Source organism: Strigops habroptila, chromosome 1 (genome assembly GCF_004027225.2).
Source record: "Strigops habroptila isolate Jane chromosome 1, bStrHab1.2.pri, whole genome shotgun sequence".
Taxonomy (NCBI): domain Eukaryota; kingdom Metazoa; phylum Chordata; class Aves; order Psittaciformes; family Psittacidae; genus Strigops; species Strigops habroptila.
Window position 1 is genome coordinate 20,477,369 of NC_044277.2, and position 12,996 is coordinate 20,490,364.

General features: G+C 42.0%; 1 protein-coding gene across 1 annotated transcript in view; it reads right to left on the reverse strand.

Moving 5' to 3' along the window:
* BAALC (BAALC binder of MAP3K1 and KLF4) overlaps positions 1 to 12,718 on the reverse strand; it is a 28,221-nt gene extending 15,503 nt beyond the window's left edge. The window contains exon 1 of the mRNA XM_030510316.1: positions 12,413 to 12,718. Coding sequence (XP_030366176.1) covers positions 12,413 to 12,563 — 151 coding nt within the window. The 5' untranslated portion in view covers positions 12,564 to 12,718. The remainder of the gene's footprint in view (positions 1 to 12,412) is intronic.
* Positions 12,719 to 12,996: the final 278 nt, after the last annotated feature.

Here is a 12,996-nt window from a genome sequence, read left to right on the forward strand (position 1 = left end):
CTCCTATACTTTTGTATCAGCCATCGAAACTCCATGGAGTCTCTCTTTAGAGCTGTCACAGAAATGGTTCCCCCACAGGCTGGGGTGAAGGCAGAGGAGGAGATCTGTCCACCTCACATGAAGTCCCCACGCAGGCATGGTAGGTGCCCCGCAGGCTGACTCCAGCCAGGCAGGGCTGAACCATGTCCCGGCAAGCAGCAGGCACAGAGGAGTGGCAAGAGCTTTGTGTGCCTTCCTCCCTGCTTCTATGGGATGCTTTTTTGAACTCAGCTTGCTCTAGAGCACAAACAGCCTCTTCATTCTGTGTTTAGAAGGTATCTATTTTACTTTCAGAGCTAAGGGAAGTAGGTGATAAATAAGAGGAAAATCTCTATGAAAGACAGCAGGGATTAGATAATACCTAATAGCAGAAGGCAAATCAGACTCTGAGATCCTGATCTGGCCATGGTTTTCTCACATTCAGGAGCCTTATAGAATTATGTTTTTCTGTAAGATTATGGTATTAAATATCTAATCCAGTACTAAAAGAACTGGCTTACAACTAATATATTTAATGCTTTTAATTAATATATGCACATTGGAGTCCTGGAAGAACTGGGAGACCAAGCACCACATCTTGTGACAGTTTTGGCTGGCAGGTTTGCTTATTTTCCTATCTCCTGCCACTTTTTTTCTGAGCTTAAAATGAACAGTCCTATAGATTTCTGTATTTCAAAACTACTTTTACCATTGCCATTTGAAATGAGGCAAGAGGTTCTCCTTTGTTAGATAAAAGGGATTTCTAAAAGATTTTAAAACTGAAATTTAACATGCTTAAATAAGTATACATTAAATAGCTCTGAAAGTCTGATCAGATTTGTTACTTGACAATTGCAATATGAAAATATTGCAATATGACGATTTCAACTAGAGAGTATTCAAGGATTCTAGCAGACAAGTAGAATACAAAACAGGGCAGCATTAAAGCTGCAAATCTTGATATTCCTTACATGGCCTGTTTTCCCAGGTACAGGCAGATGCTAAATCTTTGCCTATTGGTATATTTTTCTTTCAAATCATGATACAGAATCATGGTACAACTACCTTTAAGCAGACTTAACAGTGTTGCAACCACATCTATGAAATGAAAGGTGAATTATAAAATTTGTATTTATTCCAAACAGAAAAGAGTCACTGCAACATTCTTTCACAACGTATGATCATTCCAAAGCTCAAGACTATGTGGGTATTATGTGGAAAAAAGCTACTATGTGGAAAATAGACTCCAGAAGCAGAATAAGGGGGATTGGCCTGACTATGAAGGGAAGATAGAAAAGGTAAATTTGCAATCGTGGTGCTAGGGAAGCACTCAATGGCAGAAAACCAGCAGAGTTTGATGGATAAAGATAAAAATTTTAATAACTGGAACAGGAAAGAAGAACCGAATTTTCACTATATTGTGGAATAAGAATTGACAACATTTTGGAACACAGTGAAGGCTGAGTATATTTTATGCCTTGTAAAATCATGAGATGGAATGGTTTAAGCAACTTACCAGTACCACATGATGTGCCAGGAACACATCACTCATCCCTCCAAAGTGAAAAAATAACATACAAATAGCAAACCTCTGAAGTGCTTTTCATAATACTGCATTTTAGGACAGGCAGTGCAGGGATCTGCTTCCCTACATGCAAAGATACAAGCTATGTTTCAATGCTGCCCATGAAAAATTCACCTTGAAAATTATACCCTCCAAGCCCAATACCTTACATCATGGGTGTTCAAACTAAGTCAAGTCAGCCTGTTTTCCAAAGGTGCTTGCTTTTGGCTCAGTTCCTGTCTGACCCTTTCATTTAAAATACAAAGAATGAAGTTCCCATTACAGGAAAGCACTGTGCAAGCTGGAAAACAAGCAGCAGTCTGCCGGCTGTCTCTCAATCATCCTTCACACAACTGTACTCATCCTGTTTGAAGACAGGTTCTTAGTTGTGACTTAGATTTGTAGATGTTCACATTGCCTTTCCTTCTCCTTTACGTGGTCTTTTGTTCTCATTCAGGATGTGGTAACGAGACATCACTCATTATGTTTTAGACTAATTTCCAATCCAGAAATGGAAAATATTATTATCATTCTCATTACCTAGCTAATCACGCATGGAATTTTAAGATGAATAGATAGTATCATTTCAATTAATCACACTGAGGAGTAGCAAAAATATTTAGGCAGACCAAACAGAAATCCTTATAAAAAACATCTAAATGAAACTTGAGCTGCTGAAATGGTTCAGCAGCTGGAAATTGAAGCTAAATGTTCCAGGTAAGACATTAGACATGTGTTGTAACAGTGAGTGGGTAGCTACTGGCCCAATTTACAAAGGCTTCGGTGGAATGTCAGCCACTGGAAAGCTGTGAATTAAGTGTGAATGTCCCAAAGGTATGCTCCATATAGGAATCAATTCAGGAAAGAATCTTTTGCATCTTTTCCACAGGCAGTGTAAACACTCGGAAAGCACTCAGGCACCAGCTTTATCCAAGTGGCAGAAATCCATGCTTTTAGCACTGCAAGTGAAACAATTCTGATGGCCCACTTGGGAAATACTACTGGTTTACAAGAATGACAGTTGCAACATGAGGACAATATCCATACGAAACAAAGAAGAAACACAACTGTATGCATTGCTAGGAAACTGCTAAAAAAAATATATATATATATAAAAATCAGTTGATCAGTGGAGGACTGGCTGATTATTTTGCTCTCACTAGCTAGCATCCACCTGAACAGGCTAGCCCGAATACATGATCTTCCAGGAGGAATGAGAGGCTCAATGATACTTCTTTTTCATCAGCTGCTTAAAATTTAAGGCTCAGTCAAGCAAACAGCAATGCAGAAACAATCTGGAGGGCATTGGTGGATTCAGGAAAACCTTAAAATGGAAAATCCTGCCTTGCAGCCTACAGCTGCCCATACTAGTCAGCAAAATGTCACTCCCCATCTACCTGTTTGTTTTACTTTTAACCTGTATTTTTCCTAAACAGAAAAGGCAGTGTGACAGTCTAGGGAAGTAGTTGTGCATGTGATCATAAGGCAGTGTGACAATCTAGAGAAGTAGTTATGCATGTGCGCATCAGATAATAAAATTGAGATAGGAACACATAATTTATTCGCATACTGTAAAGAACCAAGGCACTTTTTCATGCAAGGCCACTCCTGAGAAATGCACACAATCACACGGCTTTCAGAATACTATCCACACAATCTAGAAGAGAGTGCTGCTTTATGTGAGTCAAACAAAAAGCCTTACAATAAACTCCTGGCTTCGATCATTCAGTTTCTGAGTCTTAATCATTACTGTATTTTGATTTAAGATAAAACCCAACTTTGAATCTCAGATCTTTTTAACTGCAATCAATTTATTTCATTTTTAAACTGCAGGAATATTTGAGGGGGAGAAAAACCCCAACAGTAGGACCAGCAATGTCAGTTCTGATTCTATGAAAAAATACCTATAAGTTCTATACCTGACTACAGGTACAGAAAAGATAGATTTCTGTCACTTAAATGCTAGATTACTGCACTATGTGCTCTGTGGAAATTTTTGATATTTCAATAAACAGGCAATGAGATAAACTGCACTCTGAACTGTGTTTCCTGTATGAAATACATCACACCTCTACTTCGAGTCTGGCAGGAGTATTCACTTAAAGCTAATTCCATTTGTAAGTGTTAGTTTTGAACTCTACATTCCTAAACCAGGAAATACATGATTAGAACTGACCAGAAAATGTAAATTCATTCCTAAGAAAAAAAAAAAAAGAATTTTTAAATGTCCAGAATTGGGATATAAAGGAAAAAAAAAAAATAATAAAAAAGTACAGCTTTTTCCACAAGAAGAAGGATTTTGCAGAACAATTTCCTTCTGAGCATTCTGCAGGCAGGACCTTTCATTAACAAAACCCACTGCCCAGGTTTCCTGCTCAAAACCTTTCAGACATCATCCCTCCCCATCACCACCCGCTGCCCAGGCAGAGGGCAGCAGTTCTTCCTGTAGTTAATGACAGCCCTTTGGTGCACAGAACGTTTTTCTTACAGAAGATTTTAATGTTGCAAGAAGAATGTTTTTCACTGGAAAACCATCTGGAGAGAAAGTTCCAAAACACCTCTCCTGTCAGTCATCTCTATTGGTGCTCAATAGCCTTTCTCCTTTCTGGTCCTGTGGAGCTAGGAAAGCCTTTCATCTAATTCAAGCATTCATGCACATCGTATTTTTAGTGAATTTATTTTACCACTGGGTAAATTATTATTCTGGGGGAAACCATTGGCAATCAATCGTAGTAGGTCTGCTTTAGACTGCAGGAGCGTTTAGCAAGTCTGTTGTTCATTAGTTAAATGGGAACTAATCAGAGACTAAGAGGCTTTGTGGAAAAAGTATTATAGTATATTGAAAAATGAGTTGGAGTATTTTTTTCAGCTTTTGCAGTTTTGAAAGAATCCTAGAGGCAGAAAGCGCAATGTTGAGGAAGGAGCAGGCTGGCCCCCCTGCCAGCCCCTGCCCTACCCTCCTGCTGCAGGGGTATTGGGACAGCTGCTCCCCTCTGAGACATCAGGACCCTCCAGGAAGCTTTGTCCAGTACCTGAATGTTACTAACCAGCTACCATTAAACAAGATTGAAGTTCTCCCAGCAATTGAGTTTAACACATCCCACAAGATAGCAAGCTGAAGGCTCATAATAGAGAAAAGAACTCATCTATCAATTCTTTGATACTTTTAATAAAAGTTTGCTTGCTATGGACTCTTCCTTGTTGTATGGCAGTTGATATTTATTACTAAAGAATTACTTTAAAAATACTTTTAGAGGTGGTGGACGAAGGTTGTTTAGTATGTTCTGATGGGCCAAATAAGTATCAGTTACATTTTTCAACTGAATCAACAAACCAAAATAAATACCACACCCACAAAGCATATAATTACACAGAATGGCCATAGTGCAAAACAGCAGCAACAGTCCCATCTAAATTACATACATTCCCTATACATTATCTCAGACAACATTTGCATTTTGTAACATTTGTACTACCATAAATTAGCAAAAACCTTAGGCATAGGTGGTCTCAATATCAATAGGGTTTTTTTCTGTGCTTAAAAATAGGAGCTATTTAGTTTTGAGGAGTAAGATGGGAAGGGTGGGATGACTTGGGGATATAAAATGAAATGCCAAAGTTCTCTGACAATATGTTGAAATATTTTGTTGGTTTCAATCTGTATTTCAGCTGTTGTTCTTAAATGCCATCTCTATCTATGGGAAATTAACACAGTATTGAACTATCAAGTGACAGCAAAGAAGAAAATGTGTGGATTGGAAGAATGAACAGCTATGGTTGGGCTGGAAAATATAGTTATTACAAAAAGCTGTGTTTATCAGCTGAGTCTAATTTTTCCAATAATTTCAATGCTGTCTTGTGGTAGAGACATTGGTTTAGGCCAATACTCTAATCTTCGACTGTGTTCTACGTGTTGAATGAGGAATGGCAATGACCAGTAGTTTTGGGTCAGTGGACTGACAACCGTAATTTATTACAGAGATTATCCATTTAATTCTATTATTTTCTTCCTTCGCTATCTAGAGTTATTTATAATTCCCTGACCCATAGACTGATGCAGAAATGTCGGGATTTTTCTGGCAAAAATTATTATTTTTCCATTCCTGAGGGAGGCATACGGCTGAGTGGTGCATCAGTGTTATTTCCCTTCTGTCCTGCAACACTTCCCACTGCTCTCTGGTGGACGTGCTGTGGTAAGATTGACTAGAAGACCCTAAAGCATATGGGACTAGTTAACTCCTCTGAGGCAGCAGGGGCTCCAGCCTTTTCCATTGCTTTGGTTTATCTCCACATTTGGTACTGAGTTTGTACTTCCAGTACTGACAGTAGGTTTGCTATTTATGTGGTCTTCCAGAGGTGTAGTGAGGTATGACACAAAATGAGGTGCCACTCAGAAAGAAACCCTCTGAATAACAGCCCTGCCAAATCATGCTATTAAGTGACTTTCAGAAAGCTTTAAACCCAATCTTCTTGTGTAGATGGAAGCACCTACACAAACCCCCTCTACAGAGGCACTTCCCATGTTTAAGAAGTCTACCACCCGTCCACGTAAATGTTAACACAAAAAGTTAGTGTACAAAGTAGAGAAGCAGGCCAGGTTGGACAGAGCCTTGGGCAACACGGTTTAGTGCGAGGTGTCCCTGCCCATGGCAGGATGGTTGGAACTATATGATCTTAAGGTCCTTTCCAACCCTAACTAGTCTATGATTCTATGGCACATAAGAAGGCTGCTTTCTGAAAGCTAGATGGTAAGAAAATAAATGCAAAAGCTTTTTCTCCCTACTCTATGAAACATCCCACAAGGTATTTTTCTTTTCTTCTCTTTTTGAGTGGTTTACAAAGATTTTCTCAATACCACCTTCTATATAGAGGCTTGTGACAACTGAAATGGCAGAGATTATATCATTAAAATCCAGAAACCATATTAAAATGGGGTGCTTCAGCAAATACCATTTACTCAGTGTGGTGGCTTGACCCTGGCTGAGTGCCAGTTGCCCACCAAAGCCACTCTGTCACTACCCTCCTCAGCAGGACAGGGGAGAGAAAGTATGTCAAAAGGCTTGTGGGTTGAGATAAGGACAGGGTGAGATCATTCACCAATTCTGTCACGGGCAAAACAGACTTGACTTGGAGATATTAGTTTAAGTTATTGCTAATCAAAATCAGAGCAGAGTAATGAGAAAATAACCCCCCCAAAATCTTAAAACACCTTCTTCCCACCCCTCCCTTCTTCCTGGGCTTAACTTCACTCCCGATTTTCTCTACCTCTTCCCTGCAGCAGTGCAGGGGGACGGAGAATGGGGGTTATGGTCAGATCATTACACATTGTCTCTGCTGCTCCTTCCTCCTCAGGCGAGGACTCCTCACACTCTTCTCCTGCTCTCACAGGAGACAGTCCTCCATGAATGTCTCCAATGTGAGTCCTTCCCACACGCTGCAGTTCTTCATAAACTGCTCCACAGCGTCTCCCTGCAGAGCTCTTTCCCTCACATATTCTCATTCCTCTCTCCAGCTGCAGTTGCTCCTGTGCAGTAACATTTCCTCCCTCTTAAATACATTATCCCAGAGGCGTTACCACCATCACTGATGGGCTCAGCCTTGGCCAGTCGTGGGTCCGTCTTGGAGCCATCTAGCATTGGCTTTACTGAACATGGAGGAAGCTTCTGGCAGGTTCTCACAGAAGCCACCCTTGTAGCCCTCCTGCTATCAAAACCTTCCCATGCAAACCCAATACATCATTATAGCCAAGGTCTGGGCTACAGTGGGATATTGGATTACTGTAATATGCCCACAGTCCAGAGAGAGGCTATATTTATTCACTTTTACTATAATTCTGAACTGTAATAAGGTTATGTTCTGAAAATATCATGTCCCGAAAATATCAGGATCACTGTTAAAATTGTTTCTTAAACATACCAGGTTTTGAAAAAAGACGTTAATAAAATAACAGTAGTAAATGGACATAAGAGCAGAAAGAGATCCTGATATAGCCATGTTACACACTAGCAAAAGTGATCCCTCTTTGGCTCTTAACCTAAAATAGACTTTTTATTAAATACTTCTCTGCAGCCCAATTTACAAGGAACCATCTGCTGCACCAAGTTCTTAATTTACAACCTGATGCTTGCTTACTCATTCCTGCTATGCTTTTACCTTTACGTACACGTGGTAAACGCAAGAGCAGATGCCTGCAGCTGTGGTCCAGGCCAGCACCAGTCCCTGTTGTTATGGCAACTGGTGTTCACACAACCCTGTTCTTCCTCTGCTCTGCTCCCAGTTCTCCTACTGTGAAGAATGGAAAAGCAATCCTCAAAAACTTCTTTGTGCAAGGTTACCTCTGAAACCCTGTATTCTGCGTCCTGAGTCTTGGCCAGAACCTAGCTGCAAAGATGAACCTGGACGGTAAAACTTTCCAAAGCTGTCAGCGACCAGAAAAGAGTAGAGCAGCAGCATAAACTGGCCATGTAATCCCAGAGAAAAGAGCAAGAATTATTCATAAATGTGCAACTATATTAAAGTTAACTATGCAAGATAAACTGTTAGCCAGCTACATTGCTACATAGCAATAAAGTTTCTCTTATATTCCGCTAATTTTCTTTATTCATTTTATGAAGGACCTGATTCTACTTCCATTTCACAGCTATTTTGCAAATGTCTTCACTAGGGGATGAACTGATCCTAAATTTCAGATTCCGTTCCTGGCAGACCCCTGATTGCAGGTACATTTGCTGATGACACGAGCAAGTTTTTCTCCCAAGTCTCAGGTGAGTGTGTGAAACATGGATAATGTTTTTCCTTAATATGCTCCATGAAAATATTACTTTACTATAGAAATAGTGCAAATGACAAAGAATAAAAAACAACTGTGCTTGTTTTTAAAGCCTTAGCCAATACTGTGAGTCAAGTAATGATAAAAAACAAATGTTTTATTAGCTGAGGAACTGAACGAGTGAGCCCTGAGGCAATCAATACACAGCTTTTCAGTTCTGATACAAGAGAATTATTTTTCACTTGGTTGCTGCATCATTTAAAACTTAATCATTATTATTTGCATTTAAATAACAATCTTCAGCCAGTCTTACTGTGCTGGTTGCTGTTGGAAAACAGCAAGGAGAGATCCTGTCCTAAGGCGTTTGCAGCCCATGAGGTAAAGCATGATTATAAGGTCTCTCTGACCATGAGGCAACATGCTACTTTATCCACCCCGGGGCAATTTAAAGTATAATAAAGAAAAAAATAATTGAATACACTGAAAAATAGGAAAAAAATTAAATAAGATTACCTAAAGCCTGCTTTAAAACAACATCAAAAAATATTTTGTTATAGTTGATATTGAGAGGGTTTATAAAGCACTTTTACAGTACTGGTCTCTGGTAGGAAATTGTGCATCTGAAGTTAAACACACACACACACATACATATATCAGCAAGTTATCCCGATGTAACACAGCAGGGTATGCAAATGCACTCCAAAATACTTGTCAGGTTCTGTGCAGTTTTTGTTAATTCAGCTTTTTCCCTGTGGTTTGCTGTAACCTGTGGTGACTGCCCCAGGGACTCACCTGCTCCTGCAGATTCTTACTTCCCCGGAAAGTCATTACTTGTGCTAACTCTTCCACTTAGCTGAATCAGACCCTCTAAAGAGAAGGCAATTTGTTCAAGGGGTTGAAAGGATCAAAGAACGGTTACTAAGCAGAAATCTAACCTATTATTTTCCCCAGCTATAGCAGTAGCCGAATCCTGTGAGAAGTTGTTCGCTCACATAGCAATGGATGTTCTTAAGAGAAACTGCTCTATTATTTGGGCTCACTGTGAGCCTTTCCTTTTTTCCTCCCTGATAGAAACCACTCACTGTAAGAACAGTACATACGCTTATCTCCTAGATGATGTCTTTCAGTTTCACCACCAGCAGTGCTTCGTGAAGGTACATAGTACTTTTCTACCCCTCTTCATCCAGATCAATTTACCCTATTCATCACTGTCAAAGCCTCAGCAGTGTACTGCAACAAGTTGCTACCACCTATATTCGTGGCTGTTAGTGACTTGTGAACCTAGGAAAAGTTGTCTGTCTATATTATACAGCTATATTATAACAAGTGATACTGTCCTATATATCGTCCTGTAAAAAATAGGGAGCTTGCAATACACTTCATTAAAACTGATGTAAAAAATCAAGTGGAGAAGTGAGCAAATATTCTAAGAAAGGATCAGTTGGAAGAAAGGAGAGAGGGAGGAAGGGAGGGAGGAAGGGAGGGAGGAAGGGCAAAGGGAAAATAAAAAAAAAAAAACAAAAAAACCCCAAAAAAACCCAAAAAACTCATTATCTCCTTTTCAATTTAATAATATTTTAGCTTTCAAAATGCTTTAGGAAAAATGCGAACACTTGGCCACACAAATACGTATAGCTCCAATGAGCAAACACAGAAAGGAAGATGCTGCTGACAAAAAGAGAAAGATATAATGAAATTTTGGGGTGGGATGAGATTACTAAAATTCATATATGGTGGTTATTAACCCTTTCCTCATTGATAAATTTTATGATCCTGTATACCATACATTCTTACATCCCTGAATGATTTACCCCTCTTTCCATTTTGATGTGCAATGTCTGGTGGGGGTTTTTTTTCCACTTAACTGAACGATGTAGACAATCACAGTTTTTTCGTGAAATCTTTCCTTCATCCTGCCTCCACTTCTCTCTCTTCACAGAATTTCACCAATTTATTCCAAGCAAAAAATGACAAAGAACAACTTCACTCCTTTCTCCTCAGCTGCCTTTTGGCTGGTGCCCCCTTCACTGGCTGCCTCCTCCCTTTCCATGTCCCAGTTACAGAAGTTTCCTACCTCCACTTATGCCAGTGTCATGTTCCATCTCCTCATCTCCCCCATCCTGCTCTTATTCCCTCCCTCACTCTTCCCTTTTGTCTCTCGCTCTTAGGTAGTTTTCAGTTCTCATAAGAAAGGCATGTTTTCCTCTTCACATCTTAAACTCATACTTGACCCCATTTGCCCCTCCAATTGCTGCTTCCTCTCCCTTTCATCTGTAAATTCACTGAACATGCTGTTTCTAGTCCCTGGAGTACTTCTGCTTATTCCTTTCCTTTCCTACCTAAAGCCTTACCCCGCAGCAGCTCTCAATAAGGTAGTTTGTGGTACTAATCAGGACCCGTGTGCATTCCTGCCACCACAGCTGTGTTGAAGGGTGAGTCTTACCCTTCCTGCAGTCCTACTAGTCCTTCCTTTGTTCCTCTCCTCATTCCCTTCCTCTCTAATCTCTTCTGCAAGTTCTTCTTGTAAAGAGTTTCTCTTACCCTAATCAGTCTCTATTGGGCTTGAGTGTTATCTTCTTTTTATCTCTAGTATTCTCATCTGTAAACACAAACTCAATTATCATCCGTTTCTGGGAAGAATACTTACTGATCTAACTCTTTATCACCTTCTGTTCAGTATCAAATCCTGGACTAACTGGCTTCCATTTATGATGTTTAGGCACCAACTCCAAGTAAACTTGGAGCAGCTAAGCTGTAATAGCTAAGTAAACTAAGTAGCACAGATAATGTTTAATGTGGCTACAGAGATAACACTCCCTGTGTTTTGCCTTCTTTGCTGGAGACAAGACTGTCACCTGTCATTCAACTTACTGACTAGTATCATCTTGAACCTTTTAAAAGTCTTTATACAATCATCTTTAATACAGCATTTCATATACCAACTCACCTTCAAATTCTCATAATTTCACATATGATTACTACAAAGTCTTTCTCCAGCCTTTCATAGACCCTTCATGACTTCTCCCTCCCTGTTGTACTTCGGTCAGCACAGAGTCACCATCTCCCTATTCCAGTTGCCCTGTGATATCCACCTTTGTGAATTTTCACCCCTGTACTTTCACTGTTTCTTCCTGGTTCTTTGTAGCTTCCTATAAAAGTCTGCAAAGCTGCTGCTTTTCCTCTGAAGCTGCCTAGAAGCATTTACTGCTTTATATGCACATTATAATCTATCTGGGGCAGTGACCATTTCAATGTTATGTTTGTACAACATGTAGCATGATGGATTTCTGGAGCTAGACTTTCTAGATTTCTAGATACTGCTGCAATACGTCATAATTCTGAACACATTTTAAACCCACATCAGGTCAGAGCTCCTCATTCCCTTTCCCATCTCTGTCCCTACCATAATACCTCAGGTACACAACTCAGAATGTACCACACTGACAAAAACCTGGGAAATTCCAACTAGTAGGTCAGCTCTGGGGCAGCCCACCATCTGATCAGTTTTCTGTATATCATCCTAATTTGAGGTAGTGTGGAAGAAGGCTGGCATATCACCACCTCTTCCGTATTCTAAACCTATTTCCAAATTACTTGGTTTGCAAAAAAAGCCTTAGCAAGAGCCTCGAAAACCAGGTTCTCTTCCCTTCTGGTGATGTTACTGCATAGTTGATGGCATTTATATGCTCTCTCCCACGCCAAGCACCACCGGGAGAAGGTCTCTAGACACTGAATAAGCTCTTAGAGAAACGCCCAGGGGGCGATGGACCGGCTTCTGCCCGGAGGTGGGGGACCGGCAGGGACCGGCCCACGTCCGAAGCGCTGCGTGTTGCCGTGGGCAGCCCGGGGCGTGCAGACCCCGGGGCGTGCGCGTTTCTCGGTGGGGGTTGAAAAAGACGTTCTCCGCAGAGCAAGTGAAGTGCATAGGTAGGTGAACATACACACCTACATGCACTATCTATAGGTGGACATACACACCTACATGCACTATCTATATGTGTGTATACAGGTGTAAATCACCGCCCCCCCCGCCGGCTCACCCGCGGCGGGGCCCCACTCACCGGGACGCGGGCCGCCCACCTCGGCGCTGCCGCCCTCCTGCGGCGGGCTCTCGGAGTCGGTGTTGGTCAGCCAGGTGGACTCGGTCTCCCGCGTCCAGCTCTCGTAGTAGCGGGGCTCGATAGCGTCGGCCCTGCTGCCCCCGCAGCCCATGGCGCCGTCCCGCTCCCCGCCGCTGCCGCCCGGGCAGCACCGCGCCACCGGGCACGGCCTCGCCGCAGCCCCGCTCACGCCCTCCACCCCATCCCCGCTCGCCCGGCTCCGCTGGCCTTTCTCACCCTCCTCCCCAGCTTTATCATCTTCCCAACTCCCCCCTCCCCTCCCTTCTGGCTGTTCCCTCCCCTTCTCCTCCCTTTACCCCCTTCCCTCCCCTCCCGCTTTTCCCCTCCCTCCATCCCACCGCCTCCCAGCCCGTTCCCGATCTCTGTCATCCCCAGCCCCCGGCGCCCCGTAGATCCCCCAATCGCTGCCCCGCCGCGGCGCTGGCCGGGCCCGCAGAGCCTCTCCGGCCCCTCGGCGGGCGGGCAGCGCTGCCTCTTCCCTGCGCTGGGTGTTTACACATCCAGGACTTACACATCTATAGGCT